Source organism: Dreissena polymorpha, chromosome 15 (assembly GCF_020536995.1).
Source record: "Dreissena polymorpha isolate Duluth1 chromosome 15, UMN_Dpol_1.0, whole genome shotgun sequence".
NCBI classification, from domain to species: Eukaryota; Metazoa; Mollusca; class Bivalvia; order Myida; family Dreissenidae; genus Dreissena; species Dreissena polymorpha.
Genome location: NC_068369.1, coordinates 66,131,607 through 66,151,302, shown reverse-complemented (window position 1 = coordinate 66,151,302; position 19,696 = coordinate 66,131,607). Strand labels below are relative to the sequence as shown.

The 19,696-nt window shown below is 35.8% G+C and overlaps 1 protein-coding gene across 1 annotated transcript; it reads left to right on the top strand.

The window, feature by feature from the left end:
• The first annotated feature begins 2 nt into the window (after positions 1-2).
• Positions 3-18,009, top strand: LOC127860986 (proteasome subunit beta type-1-like). The gene is made up of 5 exons (XM_052399318.1): positions 3-184; positions 12,098-12,287; positions 13,000-13,129; positions 13,897-14,003; positions 17,373-18,009. The coding sequence occupies exons 1-5, from the start codon at positions 96-98 to the stop codon at positions 17,556-17,558; spliced, it is 702 nt and encodes a 233-aa protein (XP_052255278.1). The 5' UTR covers positions 3-95; the 3' UTR covers positions 17,559-18,009.
• The last annotated feature ends 1,687 nt before the right edge of the window (positions 18,010-19,696 follow it).

Genomic DNA, 19,696 nt, shown 5'->3' with positions numbered 1-19,696 from the left:
AATAAACGAGACTTGCAGGCGAAATCACAACAACTTAGCATTGTCATTTCTGGACCATTTCTGTATCATTCTGAAAGCACATTTTTAGAAACATCATGGAAGTTGAGCAGCTAAGAGGGATTGAATACTCAATGTCATCCGGCCCCAGACAAAGAGATTTTAGCCCTTATTCTTTTAATGGAGGGTAAGTATTCTTGTACTCCTGGTATTCTTGTTGTGAAATTTCAATACCCCACCCACGTCCACTGGAAATCCAATATTGAGAATTTTCAAACAGTGTCTATATGGGCTAAATTCTTTTTAATGTCTTATCAGGGAAGAGTCGCATATGTGTTGGACACCAGAAAGTTTAAATTTTCATCAATTTGTGTAATAAACAGGGTTCGCCAAAACTTGAAAAATCTGTCAGTCATTCGGACTGACAGACTTAAATTTTTTGTCAGTCCGAAACAGTTTCTGTCAGTCCCACTGTCCGACTAAACTATAACAGCAAATCACAACAAAAGAAGTACCTTTAAGATGTTTATTGGTTTTGATCACATTAAAATACAATAAAACCATGTCCAATGTCGATATAATTAAACAATTATTATATTAATAATAAACCACATATAAACCAAAGGCATACTTTTTAGACTTCTTTTTGTCAAACTGTTTTTTAGCCTCCACAGCTCTACAAATCCGTGTTCTTGAAAAGTTAGGGTGACATCCAATCAAGTTTGACTTAAATGCACACACCCATTCACACTACTTTGGATGACTTCAATTTCTGTTTATTAGCCAATTCACAAGGTCTAAAACAACACCTATTGTTAAAATATTTTCTCTTAGCTGAGGTGGTTGATTTCCAGGTTCAATTAAATGAATGCATTTCACACCTATTTCTTGATAGAAAGGCCCATGATAATTACCACCATTCATTCTTGTTGTCTGAAATAACACAAAACATATTGCTACAAACTATAAACAACAAATCAACACATAAATATCCCTATGTCCGAATTTTAAAATATCCGAAATATAGTACATCGGGTGAAAAATCTAATTTTGATTTCAGAAATTGTTGGTATGTAAATTAAAATATATCAATATAATAATGAAACTTTTTAACAGAAATGCTCACAAATGCCTGTTGAAACAAGTGTTCATGCGGTTTTTGTTGTGGAGAAATTAAATGGAACAAACAAAATGGCGGACGCACTCGGTTGCTTTTTTTAACAAAGACCATTGATTTTGAACTCGGATATGATAGTCAATTCTAATCCAACTTTAAACATCAAAATGAAGGTAAGAAAAAAGGATTTTGACAGAAGTTGAACAAAAAGCATTTACCTTCTATTAATCCAATAGCACATTATACAATTTGAGTGATCTTTTTGAAACCATTTTTCATCCGATTGTGTCGGTCAGTCGGACCGATTATCTTAAATCACTTGTCGGTCCTGAGAAAAATTTGCCGGTCAGGACCGGCGGGCCGACGGTTTTGGCGAACCCTGAATAAACATTACCAACTCATAATGATTTAGTTCAGAAGTCCATTTTTATCTCAAATATCTTTGAATTGAAGTTAGATAGGCTTAAATTCTTCAGTTCAACATCTGCTTAAATCGCAAAACAATCACTGACCTGTCGCAATGTCATGAAACTGATTTAAATATGAACCAAGCAGAAGAAGGCATTACGGTGCAACATGTAGTATGCATAATTTTATTTAATAGCAACCACAGAAGACCTGACTAGAAATGGCGCGGCAGAGGCCGACGCGTATCCCCACGCCGAATGTTTGACCTAGGTGTGCCCCAGGGTTGGTAATGGGGCCATGCATAGCTGAGATTGACCGTATTGTCATAAGAGAAGTTCATCATCAATTAGAAGTGAATTGGTGTAGAAATGAAGAAGTTATAGTAAAAGGCAATTTTGGGTGGGTGTGACATATGTGGGCAGGGCGCCCCAGGGTTGGTAATGGGGCCATGCATAGTTGAGATTGACCGTATTGTCATAAGAGAGGTTCAGTATCAATTTGAAGTGAATCGGTGTAGAAATGAAGAAATTATAGTAAAAGGCAATTTTGGGTGGGTGTGGTCTATGTGGGCGGGGCGCCCCAGGGTTGGTAATGGGGCCATGCATAGTTGAGATTGACTGTATTGTCATAAGAGAAGTTCAATATCAATTTGAAGTGAATCGGTGTAGAAATGAAGAAATTATAGTAAAGGCAATTTTGGGTGGGTGTGGTCTATGTGGGCGGGGCCCCAGGGTTGGTTATGGGAACATGCATAGTTGAGATTGACCCTAATGTCATAAGAGAAGTTCAGTATCAATTTGAAGTGAATCCGTGTAGAAATGAAAAAATTATAGTAAATGGAATTTTTTGGTGGGTGTGGCCTATGTGGGCGGGCGCCCCAGTGTTGGGATTGGGGCCATGCATAGTTGAGATTGACCCTAATGTCATAACAAAAGTTCAGTATCAATTTGAAGTGAATCCGTGTAGAAATGAAAAAATTATAGTAAATGGAAATTTTTGGTGGGTGTGGCCTATGTGGGTGGGGCGCCCCAGGGTTGGGAATGGGGCCATGCATGGTTGAGATTGACTGTATTGTCATAGGTGAGGTCCAGTATCAATTTGAAGTGAATCGGTGTAGAAATAAAGAAGTAAATGTAAAATAACCTAAAAAAATGAGTGATAATTTCTGACGCGGCCCCACCCCAACCCCTATAACTTTTGACCCAGGGGTCAGATCAAAATTCCAAATAGTGCACCGTCGCACATATGCTCATAGCTACCATGTGTGTAAATTTCAAGGTTCTAGTGCTTTTAGTGTAGGAGGAGATAGTGGCCAGGACGGACGGACAGACGGACGGACGGACAGACGGACGGACGGCGGAGATCACCACAATATCCCCACCTTTTTTTCAAAAAGCGTGGGGATAATAAGCCCACTAGAATTTTCCGATATCGTATCGATTTCCGGGGGGTTGTTTACTTCTAACCAATATTTCAATAAGTAATTATCATGCAATAATAATGAAAATGCTATGTAATTAAAGCTTAATAAATAAACTTTACAATGATATACATATCTTTATTATTTGTTCATTGTTTGTTGATTAAGACTATTGATAATTAGTTTGCCTATTTGATGCTTTGAAGCGTCGGTATCGAGCGAGCTCCCGGCGGCGTTTAAGTAAAATGTGTGTAATCAAAGTTGAATGCGATTGTTGTTTGGTAACATATGCAAATGATTTTCATTTGACCAATCAAAGAAAAGATTGTTGTTTACAATGATTTAAGCCGCTTAGTTCTACGACAAAAAATAATGAAACAACAAAGCCCTAAAGTTAGACGAAAATGGAACGAAAAGTATAGAAAATACATAATAGCGGCATATATCGCAAAAAAAATCAATTTCTGCTGGTTAAAATGGTGAATAATATGTTAAAATTGATTAGAAATTGACGATCGCATCGTGATTCGAATGTGCGGGGTCATCAAGGCCACGCGGTTGAGAAAATTTTTCCATATGACGCCATCTTGGGAAATTCCAAAAATGTTTACTCGCTGTAGTTGAATCGATAAATATATCGATTTTAATGGTTCGAAACAGGTAACTATCGCTTGCAAACAAATAATATGTTTTTTGTTTTATTTATATAAGAATGCGATGTATTAAATGTAAATAAAGCATTGCATTGTTTTGTTGATTTTACGATGATGTATGTGACGGTTGTATGTCATCGTCACAGTTTGTGACCCGATTAGATTTTGTAAACGTCAGTTACCTAGGAAAATCGTTTGAAAACTAAAAGTTCATGTTTCAAAACGACTGTTTATGTTATTTATTCGATGTATGAGTTTGTTTTATGTATCACAGTATTACTATTACCCTGTTAATCTTCTAAGAAATCTTGTTAACCTCAGTCCCTAACTTAAGCTAACTTGTTTCTTAACCCATTTATGCCTAGTGGACTCTCCCATCCTTCTAAATTGGTTTAATTTATTTCCAAAGTTAGGGATGTCAGTATATTTATTTCTATATTTAGAATATTTCTTACAGAAATTCCTTTAAGCAAACAGCGCAGACCCAGATGAGATGCCATATCATGCAGCGTCTCATCTGGGTCTACGCTGTTTGCCAATGCCTTTTTTCTAGACGCTAGGCATAAATGGGTTAATCTTGCATAAATCAGAGATTTGATTCATATTATAAACCAGAAATCAATTCATATAAGCATTATATGGCTTTTAAGTAGACAAATCATATTGTAATGGCATTTACTGTTATTATTTTATTATAAAATATAATTCATACAGATATGTTAAATGTTATTTTGAAGAGCACTATGTCAGTTAAATAAAATACATCTTCATTTACAATCTAGAGCTGTATTTTTCATTGTATACTGATGATGTTCGGTTGTAAATACAATAAAAATACAACATAATTATATATATATATTATATATATATTTATTTTTCATTTCAGAAACCAACAATGCAGTGTGCCGGAATGCATGAACTCTGGGCGCCAGTGGTTCTTCAAGGATTACATTGAACTCAATGAACTGTATAACAAATACAAAGAGTGTTTTTTCACATAAATGTGCTGTTGCATTTAAACAATAAATTCAGCTGCTACTATAGATGAATGAAATCACAGATTGACAAACCCTTATTTTTTAAGCAAGTGTTACATATATTACACAATGAAATTCTTTCAAGTTTTATTGCAGGGCTTACGTTGTTGCAGCTGATGTTCATATCTTTATTACACTTAATATTAATTAGTGTATCTATTATATAACATGTGTTATTGAATCATTGCTATATTGTTGAATATACCATAGCATGTTTGATTTTGCAAAAAAACTGAACAAAACTATAATATATATAAAAAAAGATCTTGAATAAAGTTGGTAAAGATATTTGTTGTTTTTTTGCAGATTTTTTCCTGTAGTAATAAGCAATTATCTTGGTAATGAGTGGAGATACTGCATTGAAAGTTGCTGCATTGGATAGATCATGAAAAAATACATAAGACCACCAAATATTATGACATTTGAATTATAAATAAAAAAGTTAAAGCAATTTAACTAAAATATTTATTCGAAAAGGTTCCGCGAAGACTTGATAGTACTGGACTAAAGTATTGGGAGAGAATTCATAAAACCGACGCAAAGTTTAAAACTTTAAAAGCTCATAACTTTGGTTCTACTTAAGATATTTCAAAAACTCAAAAGGTTATTTAATTGTCTTTATAATCTTTATAAAGAATAAGATAACTTAAATTAAAAAAATATGTCTGTGGTTGCTATATTTAACATGAGCTTTTAACACCGACTTTTACCTAAGTAGATCTAGTATGCTCAGTATCTTTGTCGATTTAATAAGCATATGTTCAAAACAAATATGGTGCAGTTTCTATTCACTCTTTTAAGTTTCAGCAACTTTTTATGCATGTCTTTTTCGCACCTCTGTCTGTGTTGCTTTATGTACTTACATTCTACGTTACATAGGACGGTATACTGTACGATCTGTATCACTATTATTTATGAACCGTATAAAAATAAAAGATAATATTTATTTCAGAACTTTTTAATTGTCACTTGAGAAAAAAAACAATGCTTAGTTAATCCAGAAAAGTGTAATAACATTGGTTTACAGGGCCCTCACACTACTTTGGGGGAAGGGGTCCGCAGCCCTTAGGAGGGGGAATTTTCGCGGCGTTTCCTTTTTTGGGGGATTTTTTTACTTACTCTTTCATTATTTCATTTGTACATGTTTGCACTATATTCATTGCATTTTTCATAATTTAGTATGTTTGAAAAGATTAAATTGAAATAGAATTGAGATATAAAAATCATGAGACACATCTTTGTATTAAAAAAAAAAAAAAATTTTTTTTTTTTTTTTAGGGGGAATTTTTCACCCCAAAAGGGGAAAAAAGTACACTTTTCAGGTGGGGGACTGCGGCAGATTTGATAGATTGAGAGCCCTGGTTTACTACATGTATATAAAGCTCTGCACCACAACAGACGAACGCAAACTGTATTTTATGCTGTTTATTCTTCCACATGCTTTACATCGAGGATGTGTTATCGATTTATATCTACACAGCAAGCAAATCGAGAGATATTGACAATTTGAATAGTGGTTGGATTTAAATTGCTCAGGCGTGCAAAATTCAAAGTGTCATTACATAATTTTTAATGAACATTATCGAGAAATGAATTATCTACACAGCTAGGTATGTAAATATTATTGCAATCCGTTGATATTAAGTGTCTGATATCGGGGCTTGAATGTTGCGCACAAAATCCATGTGCAACAATATAGACAACAGGTTTTTTTTGGCCCGATTTTATAGCCGAAATCCGGCTATGTTCCCAATCCCAAAAAGTAAACTTTTTTTCCAAAATGTGGCAACAAATTCCCAATTTCCCCCCAAAAAAAAAAAAAAAATTTTTTTTTTTTTTTTTTTTTTTTTTAGAAAGAAGTGTCTTATGCGTATTTTATCTAAATTTTAATTCAATTACATCTAACAAAGTTTTGTATGATTTTGTTCTTTTAATTTAAATGATAATAAAGTGTTATATTAAATTTAGTATTTCCCTAATTAGTGGACTTTACGTGTGAAAAAAAGGCTAATGAATTAATTTTCCCAATTTCATGAAAATTCCGATAAAATTCCCAATTCCAAAGCCATGGGCTATCTTCCCAAAAAGTGGAGAAAAAAACCTGGACAAAGAAGGAAAACTGTCCAACATTGTTTTAATGCTTGCTCAGTTGTACGCTCCAAATATTACCAATATAAAAAGTAGCTTAATATTTGAGACAGAGAGCGTCAACAAGTTGGACTATGTCAAAGGGAGAGTCATTTTTAGACCTGATAGGGGGATATATTTTGAGATAAACAGACTGAGGTTGCTTTAATAGGATCAGTTTGCATGTACAACAGTGATTCATTTTGAAATCTACATCAATGAGTCCCTGGGACTCGCATATTTTGAAACAATGGGTCCAAACTGAAAACAATGGATCCCAGATTGTGTCTTTGTAAATTCGTCACAAATAATCTACTGAGTACTAAACATGATACGCCTTATCCAGGGGCTCTTTTATGCAATTTTACAGCTAAAAACAGAAATAGGTTTATAGCAAGTAAAATCTTTATTTGTTTGACTTTAAATAACAAACAGTGAAACATATGACATCTTAAACAGAGAACTTTTAACATCTTTAACAATTTGGACTGACTAGTGTTTTAATAAATTTGATGACTAGTGTTTATAATTTTTTGGTCAAAATAAGCCCTTTCAAACAGTGTGACAAAAGACAATTTCTGCTTTAGTCAAAAGGTTTACAACTTCAATACAGATTTAGTGTAACAACACTCATACTGTATTTAAGGTGTATAGCCTTCTTGCCTTGTTTTTTCTCCAAACAGGGAGAGCTTTTTCCATAAGGTCATTCTGGGCAAAATTGCACAACTTCACTCTCATAAGTTTGTCTTGTTTCCATACAGTTAACCTGAATTTGGTCAAGACCTTATTCTGTACAGAAAAACCCCTCTCACATCCTGCAGTATGAATAGCAGATGTATGTGTTGTTAGATGTACTTACATTCTACGTTACATACAGTACAGCCAAAGCGGAACAAACGTATTTCGCGATCCACGGCGGCAAGGCGAAACGAGTCGATGCCGCGTCAGTCGTTGAAGCCGCGTCAGTATGCTGCGGCAAGTCGCATTTCGCCGCGAAACTTCGCATCTGTCGGCCGAGGCATGCCGCGGTCCGCGACATGATGCCGAGTCGATGCGATCATGAAATATTTTTTTTTATTATTAGTTACATGTAGTTAACAAATTTTGAAAGAACAATTATAATAATAATTAAAATCATAATAAATTTATTGTGCGCGGATTGTATTAGCATATACATGTAAGCATAGTTAATGTGTCTGGCCAATTATTAAGTTTGTTTCCCGACCGTAGCGTATGTATTTCACACATAAACAAGGTCACGTAATTATGTTTTCGCACATACAAGTGGTCAAGGCTCCAGCATATGGTGGATTTATAAATTAATTGCATGTTGATTCCGCTATTATATTTTAGCTGAGAAAATTAGCAGTTTGAAGCCACATCAATAATCAAGACGGTGACGACGTATTTGTAGTTTTGTTAATTATCAGCTTATCATAACTATTGTTTGAATATGCGTATATAAACACGTTTTATTTTGTTCATATTATACAGTTAATATCGCTACTAATTACCCGATAATCCCGTATATTCCAGTTTTAAAGCAAATGCTGGTAAATATTTACGATACACAAACATTCTCGATATTTCCTTAAGTATCAAATACATTTTGGCATTTGTTACTATTTATAGAGATGATGAAATAACGTCTAATCGGGGCGTTTTTTTTCTCCACTGAACACGCGATTTACGCCTGACGTTATGTTCATGTATTTATACAAAACAAAATACACCCAAACTTTCCAAACGACGTTCTACATGTCTGCATAATTTTCGCGCGCTTTTTATGAAACAAAGGATATTTTAGCACTGTTTATTTGACGCTAGAATTTGCCAATGGACGCGTTAGCATTAAAATTCGGAAGTGTGTTTCGGATTACAAATTTAATAATGATAATCGAACGAAACATAAAACAGTTGCGCATAATTAATTCTACGCTACACATACATGTATATACATGTAGGTGGATATCTTTTCACTCGATCCGCCGCGTACGTATGCGGCGGATTTACTCCGCGAAAGTACGCGTGGTTTATACAGACTCGGCGTCGTTGCGCGAATCGATGCCGAGTTCCACGGCGATACGCCGCGTGAACACACGATTCGGCCGCCGCGGACTAATAATCTGGCCGTGGCGTAGCCGCGGATTATGTTTGTGCCGCTTTGGCTGTACTGTAAGACGGAATACTGTACGATCTGTATCACTATTATGTATGTACCGTATAAAAATAAAAGATGCTTTTTATTTGAAAACTTACAAATTTTTAATTGTCACTTTAGAAAAAACAACAATTATCAATTCATCCAGAAAAGTATAATAACATCGCTTTACTATATAACTGTCTGCGCTCACAACAGGCGAACGCAAAATGTGTTTTCCGCGGTTTATTATTCACATTTAAACAACATGGTTTACATCGAGGCTGCGTTATTGATAAATTACACAGGGAGTTTAAATTGTTGAGGATTAATTTTGAAAACTTTTTTGGGTGGCATTTTCTTTGTTTACCATCCGGGACAGCCAATTAAACGTCCAACAAACTTTTAATAAAACGCAGTAACTGATTGGATAATTGATATATTTCAACCAATCAAAATACGCGTATTACATTCTGAATGTTATATATATAGTAATGTTACTTCCGTTCTAATTTTCAAAACGGTGTTTACATGTGTTTCGCTTATCTCCACGAATCGAACACTGTATCATGTACAACTTTGAAGATGTTGAAAATCAGAGTTTTTAAACAATGCGTCCCGAGTACGCACATGTTTGAGAATGATGCGTCCCCAGAAAAAAAACGTGCGTCTGGCACGCGGGACGCACAGCAAAATGAATCACTGGTACAATATGCAACCATTGTTTTTACATTTAAAATAAAGCTTGAATATTGTTGCCATGTGCAGTTCTTTTGCATTTTAAGAAAGTATCTAAATCTCTCGTACTGCCATCACATTCAGGTTTAAACTGCCCAAAAAATAAAAAGTGTCCTTTTGTGGCGCTCAAATCCACATCTATAAAGAAACCAACTAAGGTACATGTAACTGCAGGTGTGTAAAATGTGCTTTACATGTAAAGCCAAATCCCTGCATGGCAAACAGTTGACTAAATCAGGTTGCCATTACTTTCTTTGTTATACATCTTTCTTTTAATATTATTTGACTGTCAAGTACATGAAACCATGTAACATGTATTATTCTATCCACCTACACATTTTTGACAAATTGTGTACATCATCAAATTATTTAGACCTTGTGACATATAGCGAGAAAAAAAATATTTGTCAATTGCTTTCCACTGGCCAGTTAACGGTCCCTTGCTGTGGTGCTTGAATTTCTGAAAGCAAAATCCTTGGGGAACCTGCATTTTTCCAATCTTTTCTATCTGTAACTTCAACAAGCCATTCTGGCGATATGGCATATTTTGCAAACGCCTGTCATCTCAATTATTCATTTGTTGCTAGATTACATAGTTTTTGGATATATATGGGGCTAAGTAATTAATGCTCGATTGGTCATTGTTGGCTCAGATACTAATGAAGTATACTTAAAGGGATCTTTTCACGATTTGGTAAATTGACAAAATTGAAAAAAGTTGTTTCAGATTCGAACATTTTCGGTTTAGTTATGATATTTGTGAGGAAATAGTATTACTGAACATTTACCATGGTCTACTATAGCCAATATATGCATCTTTTGACGATTTAAAAACCTAAAAATTATAAAGCGTTGCAACGCGAAACAATTGAATAATTTGGAGAGTTCTGTTGTTGTTGTTTAAATTTGTGAAACTACGAAGATTGCTTATATAAGGTATAAAATATGTATGCTATATATGATTGGCTGTATAGCTCAGTTGGCTAATGCGTTTTTACTTCAGGATTCCGGGGGTCACTGGTTCGAGCCCTGCTGAGGGCCACTTTTTTTCCTTTTTATCCCCCGCCATAGGCGGAGGGATATTGTTTTGGCGTTGTCCGTCCTTCCGTCCGTCCGGCACTTTTGTGTCCGGAGCCATTTCTTGGAAGTGCTTTGGCGGATTTCAATGAAACTTGGCATGAGTATAAATATGGATAAGAGGATGATGCACGCCTAATGGCATTGTACACCATCTGTTAATAACAGACTTATGGCCCTTTGCATCTTGGAAAAATGCTTTTTTGTGTCCGGAGCCATATATTGGAAGTGCTTTGGCGAATTTCATTGAAACTTGGTATGAGTATAATATGGATAAGAGGATGATGAACGCCAAATGGCATTGTACACTATCGGATCATAAAGGAGTTATGGCCCTTTGTATCTTGAAAAAATGCTTTTTTGAGTGTCAAATATAACACTTTTATGTCCAGAAGCATATTGGCGAGGGATATCAATTCAACGAATTTGCTTTGTTTAAATTTCATTTTTGATTTTTTACTGGAGCTTTTAAAATTAAATGTTTACATTTATCGATATAAAGCATTTAATGACAAACTTCAAAACATGTCAAAATCAGTGAAAAGGCCCCTTTAAATGTACCCTGGGAACGATAAATATACTTACATGTACCTTGCCAATTTAGGCTATACCTGAGTTTTATTACTGCCCAAAATCCGATGTCGTAAGACGCGCTACAGAATACAAAACAAAATTATCTTTCAACAAAACTTGCATCGATATGCTTTGCTTTAGCAATGGTTTTGATAATATATAGGCCACTTCATAGAATATTTACATAACATAAATATGAACATAATTAATTTGGAAAAAGCCAATAACATCTAATTCCGCATTAGAAGTATATTTTCTGTAACCGGGGTACATTCAAGTATACTTAAGAGTAACCGGGGTACATTCAAGTAAACTTAAGAGTAACCCGGGTACATTCAAGTAAACTTAAGAGTAACTGGGGTACATTCAAGTATACTTAAGAGTAACCGGGGTACATTCAAGTATAGTTAAGAGTAATTGGGGTACATTCAAGTATACTTAAGAGTAACCGGGGTACATTCAAGTTTACTTAAGAGTAACCGGGGTACATTCAAGTATACTTAAGAGTAACCAGGGTACATGTAAGTATTACCAGCTCAATCTAGTTGGCAATTACTTGCTTGCATTTTAAATACCCAAATGCAGTGTCATATGCATTTTTGTTTTATTTTGTCTGATCAAGCCCCAAACAACCAACGTCCTGTGTATAAAAACACCCTTAATTTAGGTAAGCACATGTTATTTGTCAAACATAAATATTTTTATAGTTCGGTTAATGTATCAAGTTTTTTACACAGGATACTCTGGCACAACACTTTACCTACATTAATAAAGCTTTTTTCTAAAGATGAGTCTCATTACAATGTTCAGGTCTGTGCTGGCTGTGGCAGGGGAGGACTTCTCGGTGATCGCGTCTGACTCCCGGCTCAGTGAGGGCTTCTCCATTCACACTCGGGACCAGCCAAAGACATACCAGCTCACTAAGAACACTGTGGTCGGTGCATGTGGCTTTCACGGTGATGTTCTCACACTCATTAAAGTGCTGCAGGCTCGTATAAAGGTATAAGTACATAAGTGCATAAGTAAATATGATGGTGATCCCAGTTGAGTTGGCAGTTGCATTATGACGTAAGCAGACCTGTTTGTTATGTCATGCATTATGACATAAGCAGACCTGTTTGTTGTGTCATGCATTATGATGTAAGCAGACTTGTTTGGCAGTTGCATTATGACGTAAGCAGACCTGTTTGTTATGTCATGCATTATGACACAAGCAGACCTGTTTGTTGTGTCATGCATTATGACATAAGCAGACCTGTTTGTTGTGTCATGCATTATGAAGTAAGCAGACCTGTTTGTTTTGTCATGCATTATGACATAAGCAGACCTGTTTGTTTGTTTTATGCATTATGATGTAAGAAGACATGTTTGTTGTGTCATGCATAATGACATAAGCAGACCTGATTACTGTGTCATGCATTAAGACGTAAGCAAACCTGTTTGTTATGTCATGCATTATGAAGTAAGCAGACCTGTTTGTTGTGCCATGCATTATGACATTAGCAGACATATTAGTTATGTCATGCATTATGAAGTAAGCAGACCTGTTTGTTTGTTTTATGCATTATGACGTAAGCAGACCTGTTAGTTATGTCATGCATTATGAAGTAAGGAGACCTGTTTGTTGTGTAATTCATTATGACGTAAGCAGACCTGTTTGTTGTGCCATGCATTATGACGGAAGGAGACCTGTTTTTTTTTGTACATAACAGATGTATTACCATGAGCACACAAAAGACATGAGCACAACTGCTGTGGCCGCAATGCTGTCAACTATCCTCTACTACAGGAGGTTCTTTCCCTACTATGTCTACAATATTGTTGCTGGTATTGATGACGAAGGTGCGTTGTTTGCAATCATCACTTGCATGTTGTTAAGAAATATTAATAAGTTTAACTAATGGTTAGTCAGATATATATAAGTATCCATGCAAACTTTGTAGTTGCTATTCTTTTGTCATTGAATGAAACTATGAAACGCCCAGAAGCCCTGCACTGGTAAATTTTGTAGCAGGCTTCCTCAGCGTCTCTGGGACTGTGTTCAGTTTTTACTATCGTCTGACTTTGGACAAGGATTGTACTCAGTTTTTAATATCATCGACTTTGGGCATGGGCTGTGTTCAGTTTTTTTACTATCATCTTACTTTGGACAAGAAATGTTTTCATTTATTTACAAGCATCAAACTATCGACAAGGGCTGTGTGTTTAGACTTTCCGATGTTGTGATTATATATGCAAGAGCTGTGTATTCAGTTTATCTGATGTTCTGCTTAAAAAGGCAAGGGTTGTGAGTAACCTGTTTTACCTGTTGTCTGTGTTAACAGTCGAACAATGTGTTTGTTTTGACCCTGTTCTGTTTTCAGGTAAGGGATGTGTGTTCATATTTTCCATGTTCTGTTTTCAGGGAAGTGATGCGTGTTGATATTTTCCATGCTCTCTTTTCAGGGAAGAGAGGTGTGTAAATATTTTCCATGTTCTCTATTCAGGGAAGAGCAGTGTGTTCATATTTTCCATGTTCTGTATTCAGGGAAGATCTGTATGTTCATATTTTCCACGTTCTGTATTCAGGGAAGGGCTGTTTGTTCATATTTTCCATGATCTGTATTCAGGGAAGGGCTGTGTGTTCAGTTTTGACCCCGTGGGTTCCTACGAGAGGGAGACGTTCCGTGCAGGAGGGTCAGCAAGCTCCATGCTCCAACCTCTCATGGACAACCAGGTGTGTGTGTTAGAGACATTTATTCACCAAGTTGGTCAAGCTTTGAAAAAAACGGGGTTTAAAGCATGTGTGTAAAGTGTTGTCCCAGTTACAAGTGTAATCATAGGATAATCAGGGATGTCACTTTTGGCCTATACTGGATTTGTGTTTAGAAGAGACATGCTTTTAGCGACAAGTTCCATGAAAGGAGAATGTATTGTCCCAGATTAGCTGGTGCAGACTGCACGGGCTGTTCTTGGATAACACACGCCTTCCAAGGGAAAGTTCACCCAGTATTTTTTTAGGGCTAATTGGGGACCCATTTGGTACCATTCCCATGATCAAAAGATATATATGTTTCCATTTAACTATCCATATAACTACTTAAAATTTCGTCTCACATTGTAAACTTAATTTGGATCAAATTAATTAAAATTTGACCTAAATTTATAAGTTAGAGGCTTTTTAAAAATATATTCTCAGATATGTTAATCACACATAGTTTAGGCATTATGTAAATTGGCATTTGTAGCCAATTATTATGTTCCCCCAAAAATGGGGGGAGCATATAGTCACCGCTTCGTCTGTCCGTCCATCCGTGTGTCCGTCCGTCTGTGCACAATTTTTGTCCGGGCTATTTCTCAGCAACTAATGACCAGAAATTCAATTAAACTTTATGGGAAGCTTCACTACCAAGAGGAGATGTTAATATTATCAGCCGGTTATGGTGGGATGATTTTTCACAGAGTTATGGCCCTTTGAAATTTTTCATTAACTGTACATATAGTGCAATTCTTGTCACGGCTATTTCTCAGCAACTAATGACCGGAATTCAATTAAACTTTATGGGAAGCTTCACTACCAAGAGATGTGCATTTTATCAGCGGGTTCTGGTCGGATGATTTTTCACAGAGTTATGGCCCTTTGAAATTTTCCATTAACTGTACATATAGTGCAATTCTTGTCCGGGCTATTTCTCAGCAACTAATGACCGGTATTCAATGAATTAATGGGAAGCTTCACAACCAAGAGGAGATGTGCATATTTTCAGCCGGTTCTGGTCGGATGATTTTTCATAGAGTTATGGCCCTTTGAAATTTTCCATTGTACATATAGTGCAATTCTTGTCCGAGCTATTTCTCAGCAACTTATTACGGGAATTCAATGAAACTTCATGGGAAGCTTCACTACCAACAGGAGATGTGCATATCATCAGCCAGTTATGGTCGGATGATTTTTCACAGAGTTATTGCCCTTTGAAATTTTCCATTGTACATATAGTGCAATTCTTGTCCGAGCTATTTCTCAGCAACTTATCACGGGAATTCAATGAAACTTTATGGGAAGCTTCACTACCAACAGGAGATGTGCATATTATCAGCTGGTTATGGTCGGATGATTTTTCACAGAGTTATGGTCCTTTGAAATTTTCTATAAACTGTACATATAGTGCAATTCTTGTCCGGGCTATTTCTCCCCAACTACTGACTGGACTTCAATGAAGCTTTATGGGAAGCTTAACTACCTTGAGGAGATGTGCATGTTATTAGTGGGTTCTGGTTAGATGAATTATTTAGAGAGTTATGGCCCTTTGAAATGTTTAAGTTGCTAAACCATCCATTGTATTATTTTGTCCAAAGTTATGCCCATAAAGACGTTTCCTTTTATCTGAATATATAGTGCAATATTGTGACAAAAAAAAATTGGGGGAGCATCACCCGTCTCCGACAGTTTCTTGTTTTATTAATGTTTTGTAACAAAGCATATATAAACATGTAATAATGCATATCCAAAAAAATACTGTTCCCATCTCTTCTTTAAATTCTCCTAGCTGAATGGCTTGCCACCTTTACACCAAAGGTTAAAATAACACTCTAGTTAGCCCTTGAACATAGCTAACAAAGCGTTGTCAGAGTCGTCTTGATTGTGACAAATCTCTAGTTACTTTCCTATCTGCTTGTGGATTTCAAATAATTATTGATAATTCATGTTATTTGTGTCGTAATCATTACGTTCCTTTCTGTAGGAGGGTTTTAAATAACCATTTCTCATTGATATTTAGGTAATCACATAATCACTGATTAATTGCTTACTTTCTACTGGTAGGTTTTAACACCATCATATTGGTTTCCTCAATGTCTGTACCTTTCTGCAGATGGGATTTATATTACTATTTCTCATTGTTATTTTGGTAGTCACATAATATTTATATCATATTCATTTTGTTCTTTCTGTACTGATATTTTTTCTTCAAAGTGAAAATGGCCATATGCAACCAGCGTAAAACCAGAATAGCCTGCAAGTTATTCTATCTCTGTTCAGGTATTATGATGTTTGCTGCTTATCAGTAGCAAAGGTATTGAAATGAAGCCTTTAAAACTTGAGTCTAGTAAGAAAGGACTTTAATTATCCCCTACCGGTTTCACAGGAGGGGACTTAAGGTTTTCGCTCTGTGTGTCCGTCGGTCTGTCAGTCTGTCACACTTTTCTGGGTCCTGCGATAACTTTAAAAGTTCTTCACATTTTTTCATGAAACTTGAAACATGGACAGATGGCATTATGAAGATTATGCACGTCATTTCATTTTGTTCCTACTTCAAGAATTCTGGTTGCTAAAGCAACAAATAGACTAGAAATACTGCTGAAAATGGTGAATCCTGCACACTTTTCTGGATCCTGATAACTTTAAAAGTTCTTCATATTTTTTCATGAAACTTGAAACATGAATAGATGGCGATATGGACATTATGCACGTCAATTCATTTTGTTCCTATGTCAAAAATTGTGGTTGCTATGGCAACAAATAAAATTATTTTAAAAAATTCTGACAATGGTGGAGCCGGTAGGGGACATATATAGTCTTGCTTAATTTGATTTTCTAAGGGACTTCAAAGGCAACAAAGAACCTATCTGGGTAGTAAAGGGTGAAATACAGTCATTATCATATTTGTTTCTTCTATCTGTGATTTATTGTCCCCTACCAGTGAAACCGGAGGGGACTTATGGTTTGCGCTCTGTGTGTCAGTCCGTCACACTTTTCTGGATCCTGCGATAACTTTAAAAGTTCTTCATATTTTTTCATGAAACTTGAAACATGGACAGATGGCAATATGGAGATTATGCACGTCAAATCATTTTGTTCCTACGTCAAAAATTTTGGTTGCTATGGCAACAAATACACACAAAAATTACTGACAAGGGTGGAGTTTCACCGGTAGGGGACAATATTGATTGGCAATCTCTTGTTCCTTATTTTTCTGCAGGTAGGTTTTAAATACCGCCATATACATTTCTTTAATCTGTGATTCATTCCTTATCTTTCTGCAGGTATCTTTTAAATACAGGCGTATATTTTTCTTCAACCTGTGATTTATTCCTTGTCTTTCCACAGGTGGGATTCAAGAACCAGCCGGCCATGGAGCGCACCCCCCTGACCAAGGACCAGGTGATCAAGATAGTCCGTGACGGCTTTATTTCTGCGGCAGAGCGTGACATCTACACGGGCGACGAGGTGGTCATCAACATCGTCACCAAGGACGGCATAGAGGTCAGGAGGTTCCCCCTACGTCGGGATTGATTTGCAGGATTACTAATATTTACATCTTTTAAAGTCATCTTGCGAGACATTCTAGGGATGTTGTTTGGGTCATCTTATAGATTGTTCATCATTTCTTTGTGTTTGACAGTGTTTGTGCATAAAATTGACCGTTTCATTTAATGCAAAGATGAATATGTGCTGTTTATCTTCCATTAAATTTGTAAAATTGATGCAAGCTCTGTTCCTTAGGTATTTTTGTTGTGTTATCTTAGTAAACGTCTTTAAGATATTTGTAGTTCATTAAAATAGTTATTCCTTGTACAATAAAACAAAATTTGTCATTGTTGGAGTTAACCCAAGTTGTAAACTAAAAGTAACAAATAAATTTTGAAGGAAAGAAGGAAAGTTATAAAGTGCTTATGTTTGGTTATCTGACATACATTATTAATGATTGCAAAACATTGTGATTCAAATAAATAAAAATAATTCACACTGTCTTGTGGTTGTAAAATGTAATCAAAGGATCGAGAGCAATAATTGCTTGATTCTCTTAATTATTTTTTACCATATTGTTAAAACGATATAAACCATTGATGGAAGGTTGTATTTTATTTAATTAATAAGCAAGAATGTGTGGATATTTATTTCTAAATACTTCAATGCTTGCATGAGAAGTTGTGAGAATGGAAACACTAATAGAGGAACATAAAAAGGAAATTAGTAATAACGTACTCTAGCTTGACCTTGTCTTAAAGGACCTTGTTGCTAGACGCAACCGTTTATATTTAAGGAAATATTGTGTCATGTTATTTTGATAATGTTACATTTATTAAGAAATAGAGTTTTGAAGAGCTCTGTTTCATGAATAGAATTCTCATGGTCAGCATTTGACCTTGAAGTATTACTTTTATCTGAAAGCAGCTATGTCATTTTTCTTTTATGGGACACAATCTGTTATAGGTTAAAATGTGAGCAAAGTTATTTTGAAATCCTTTAATACACGAGGAAAACAGCGGGAACAAGCCATATTTGAATATTTAAAAAATCCTATTTGACCTTGAAGCATGACGTTGACCTTAAAGGTAGCATTCTGGTTTTGTTGTGTTACAGCCAATCAGATATGGGTTAACCTTTGTGCCAAGACATTTTGAAATCCTTTTGAAACACCTGGAAATTAGAGCTTCCCTTTAAAAAAAATAAAATGCTATTTTGGAACCGTTGACTTTGAGTTATGAACTTGACCTTAAAGGTGTCTTTCTGGTTTTTATGCCCTCTTTCATAGAAAAGGGGGCATATAGTGATCGGACTGTCGGTCTGTCTGTCCGTCTGTCTGTCCGTCCGTCTTTCCCTCACACTTTTCCTTTAGGTTTCGAAAAATGCTCATAACTTCTATGTCCCTTGAGATATAACCTTCATATTTAGTATGCATGTGTATATGGATAAGGCCTTTCCATACGCTCAAACAAATTTACCCCTGTGACCTTTAACTTAGGGTCCGCGTTGAGATTTCGAAATTTGCGTTTAGGTTTCGAAAAATGCTCATAACTTCTATGTCCCTTGAGATATAACCTTCATATTTGGTATGCATGTGTATATGGACAAGGCCTTTCCATACGCACAAAAATGTTGACCCCTGTGACCTTGACCTTGAAGTTAGGGTCCGCGTTTAGGTTTCGAAATCTGCGTTTAGGTTTTGAAAAATGCTCATAACTTCTATATCCCTTGAGATATAACCTTCATATTTGGTATGCATGTGTATATGGACAAGGCCTTTCCATATGCACACAAATTTTGACCCCTGTGACCTTGACCTTGAACTTAGGGTCCGCGTTTAGGTTTCGAAAAAAGCTCATAACTTCTATTAAGCGTTTATAGGGGGCATAAGTCATCCTATGGTTACAGCCTTTGTTGTTTGTTAAACACCGTATATGTTCATCACAGTTGTGCAAAGTTTAATGAGGATACAACCGCACATGGGATACCAGAGAAAAGCTGCACTTGCACGAGTCAGTACTTTCTAATACGATGAGATCAAGCCCACAACACAATACCACGCGAATATTCAATAAACATTAATAGTTTGGAAATCGACAGATATACGTGTCGTCCTCATTTGTGTGAGTCACGTGAATTACTTAAAGGTAGATTGGACAGGATACACTTTGGGTCACCACAAA

Coding starts and splice junctions, on each gene's coding strand:
- LOC127860986 (XM_052399318.1), top strand. CDS start 96: ATGGAAGTTGAGCAGCTAAGAGGGATTGAATACTCAATGTCATCCGGC. Junction 12,288..12,999: donor TGCTGCAGGCTCGTATAAAG/GTATAAGTACAT, acceptor TGTACATAACAG/ATGTATTACCATGAGCACAC. Junction 14,004..17,372: donor AACCTCTCATGGACAACCAG/GTGTGTGTGTTA, acceptor GTCTTTCCACAG/GTGGGATTCAAGAACCAGCC.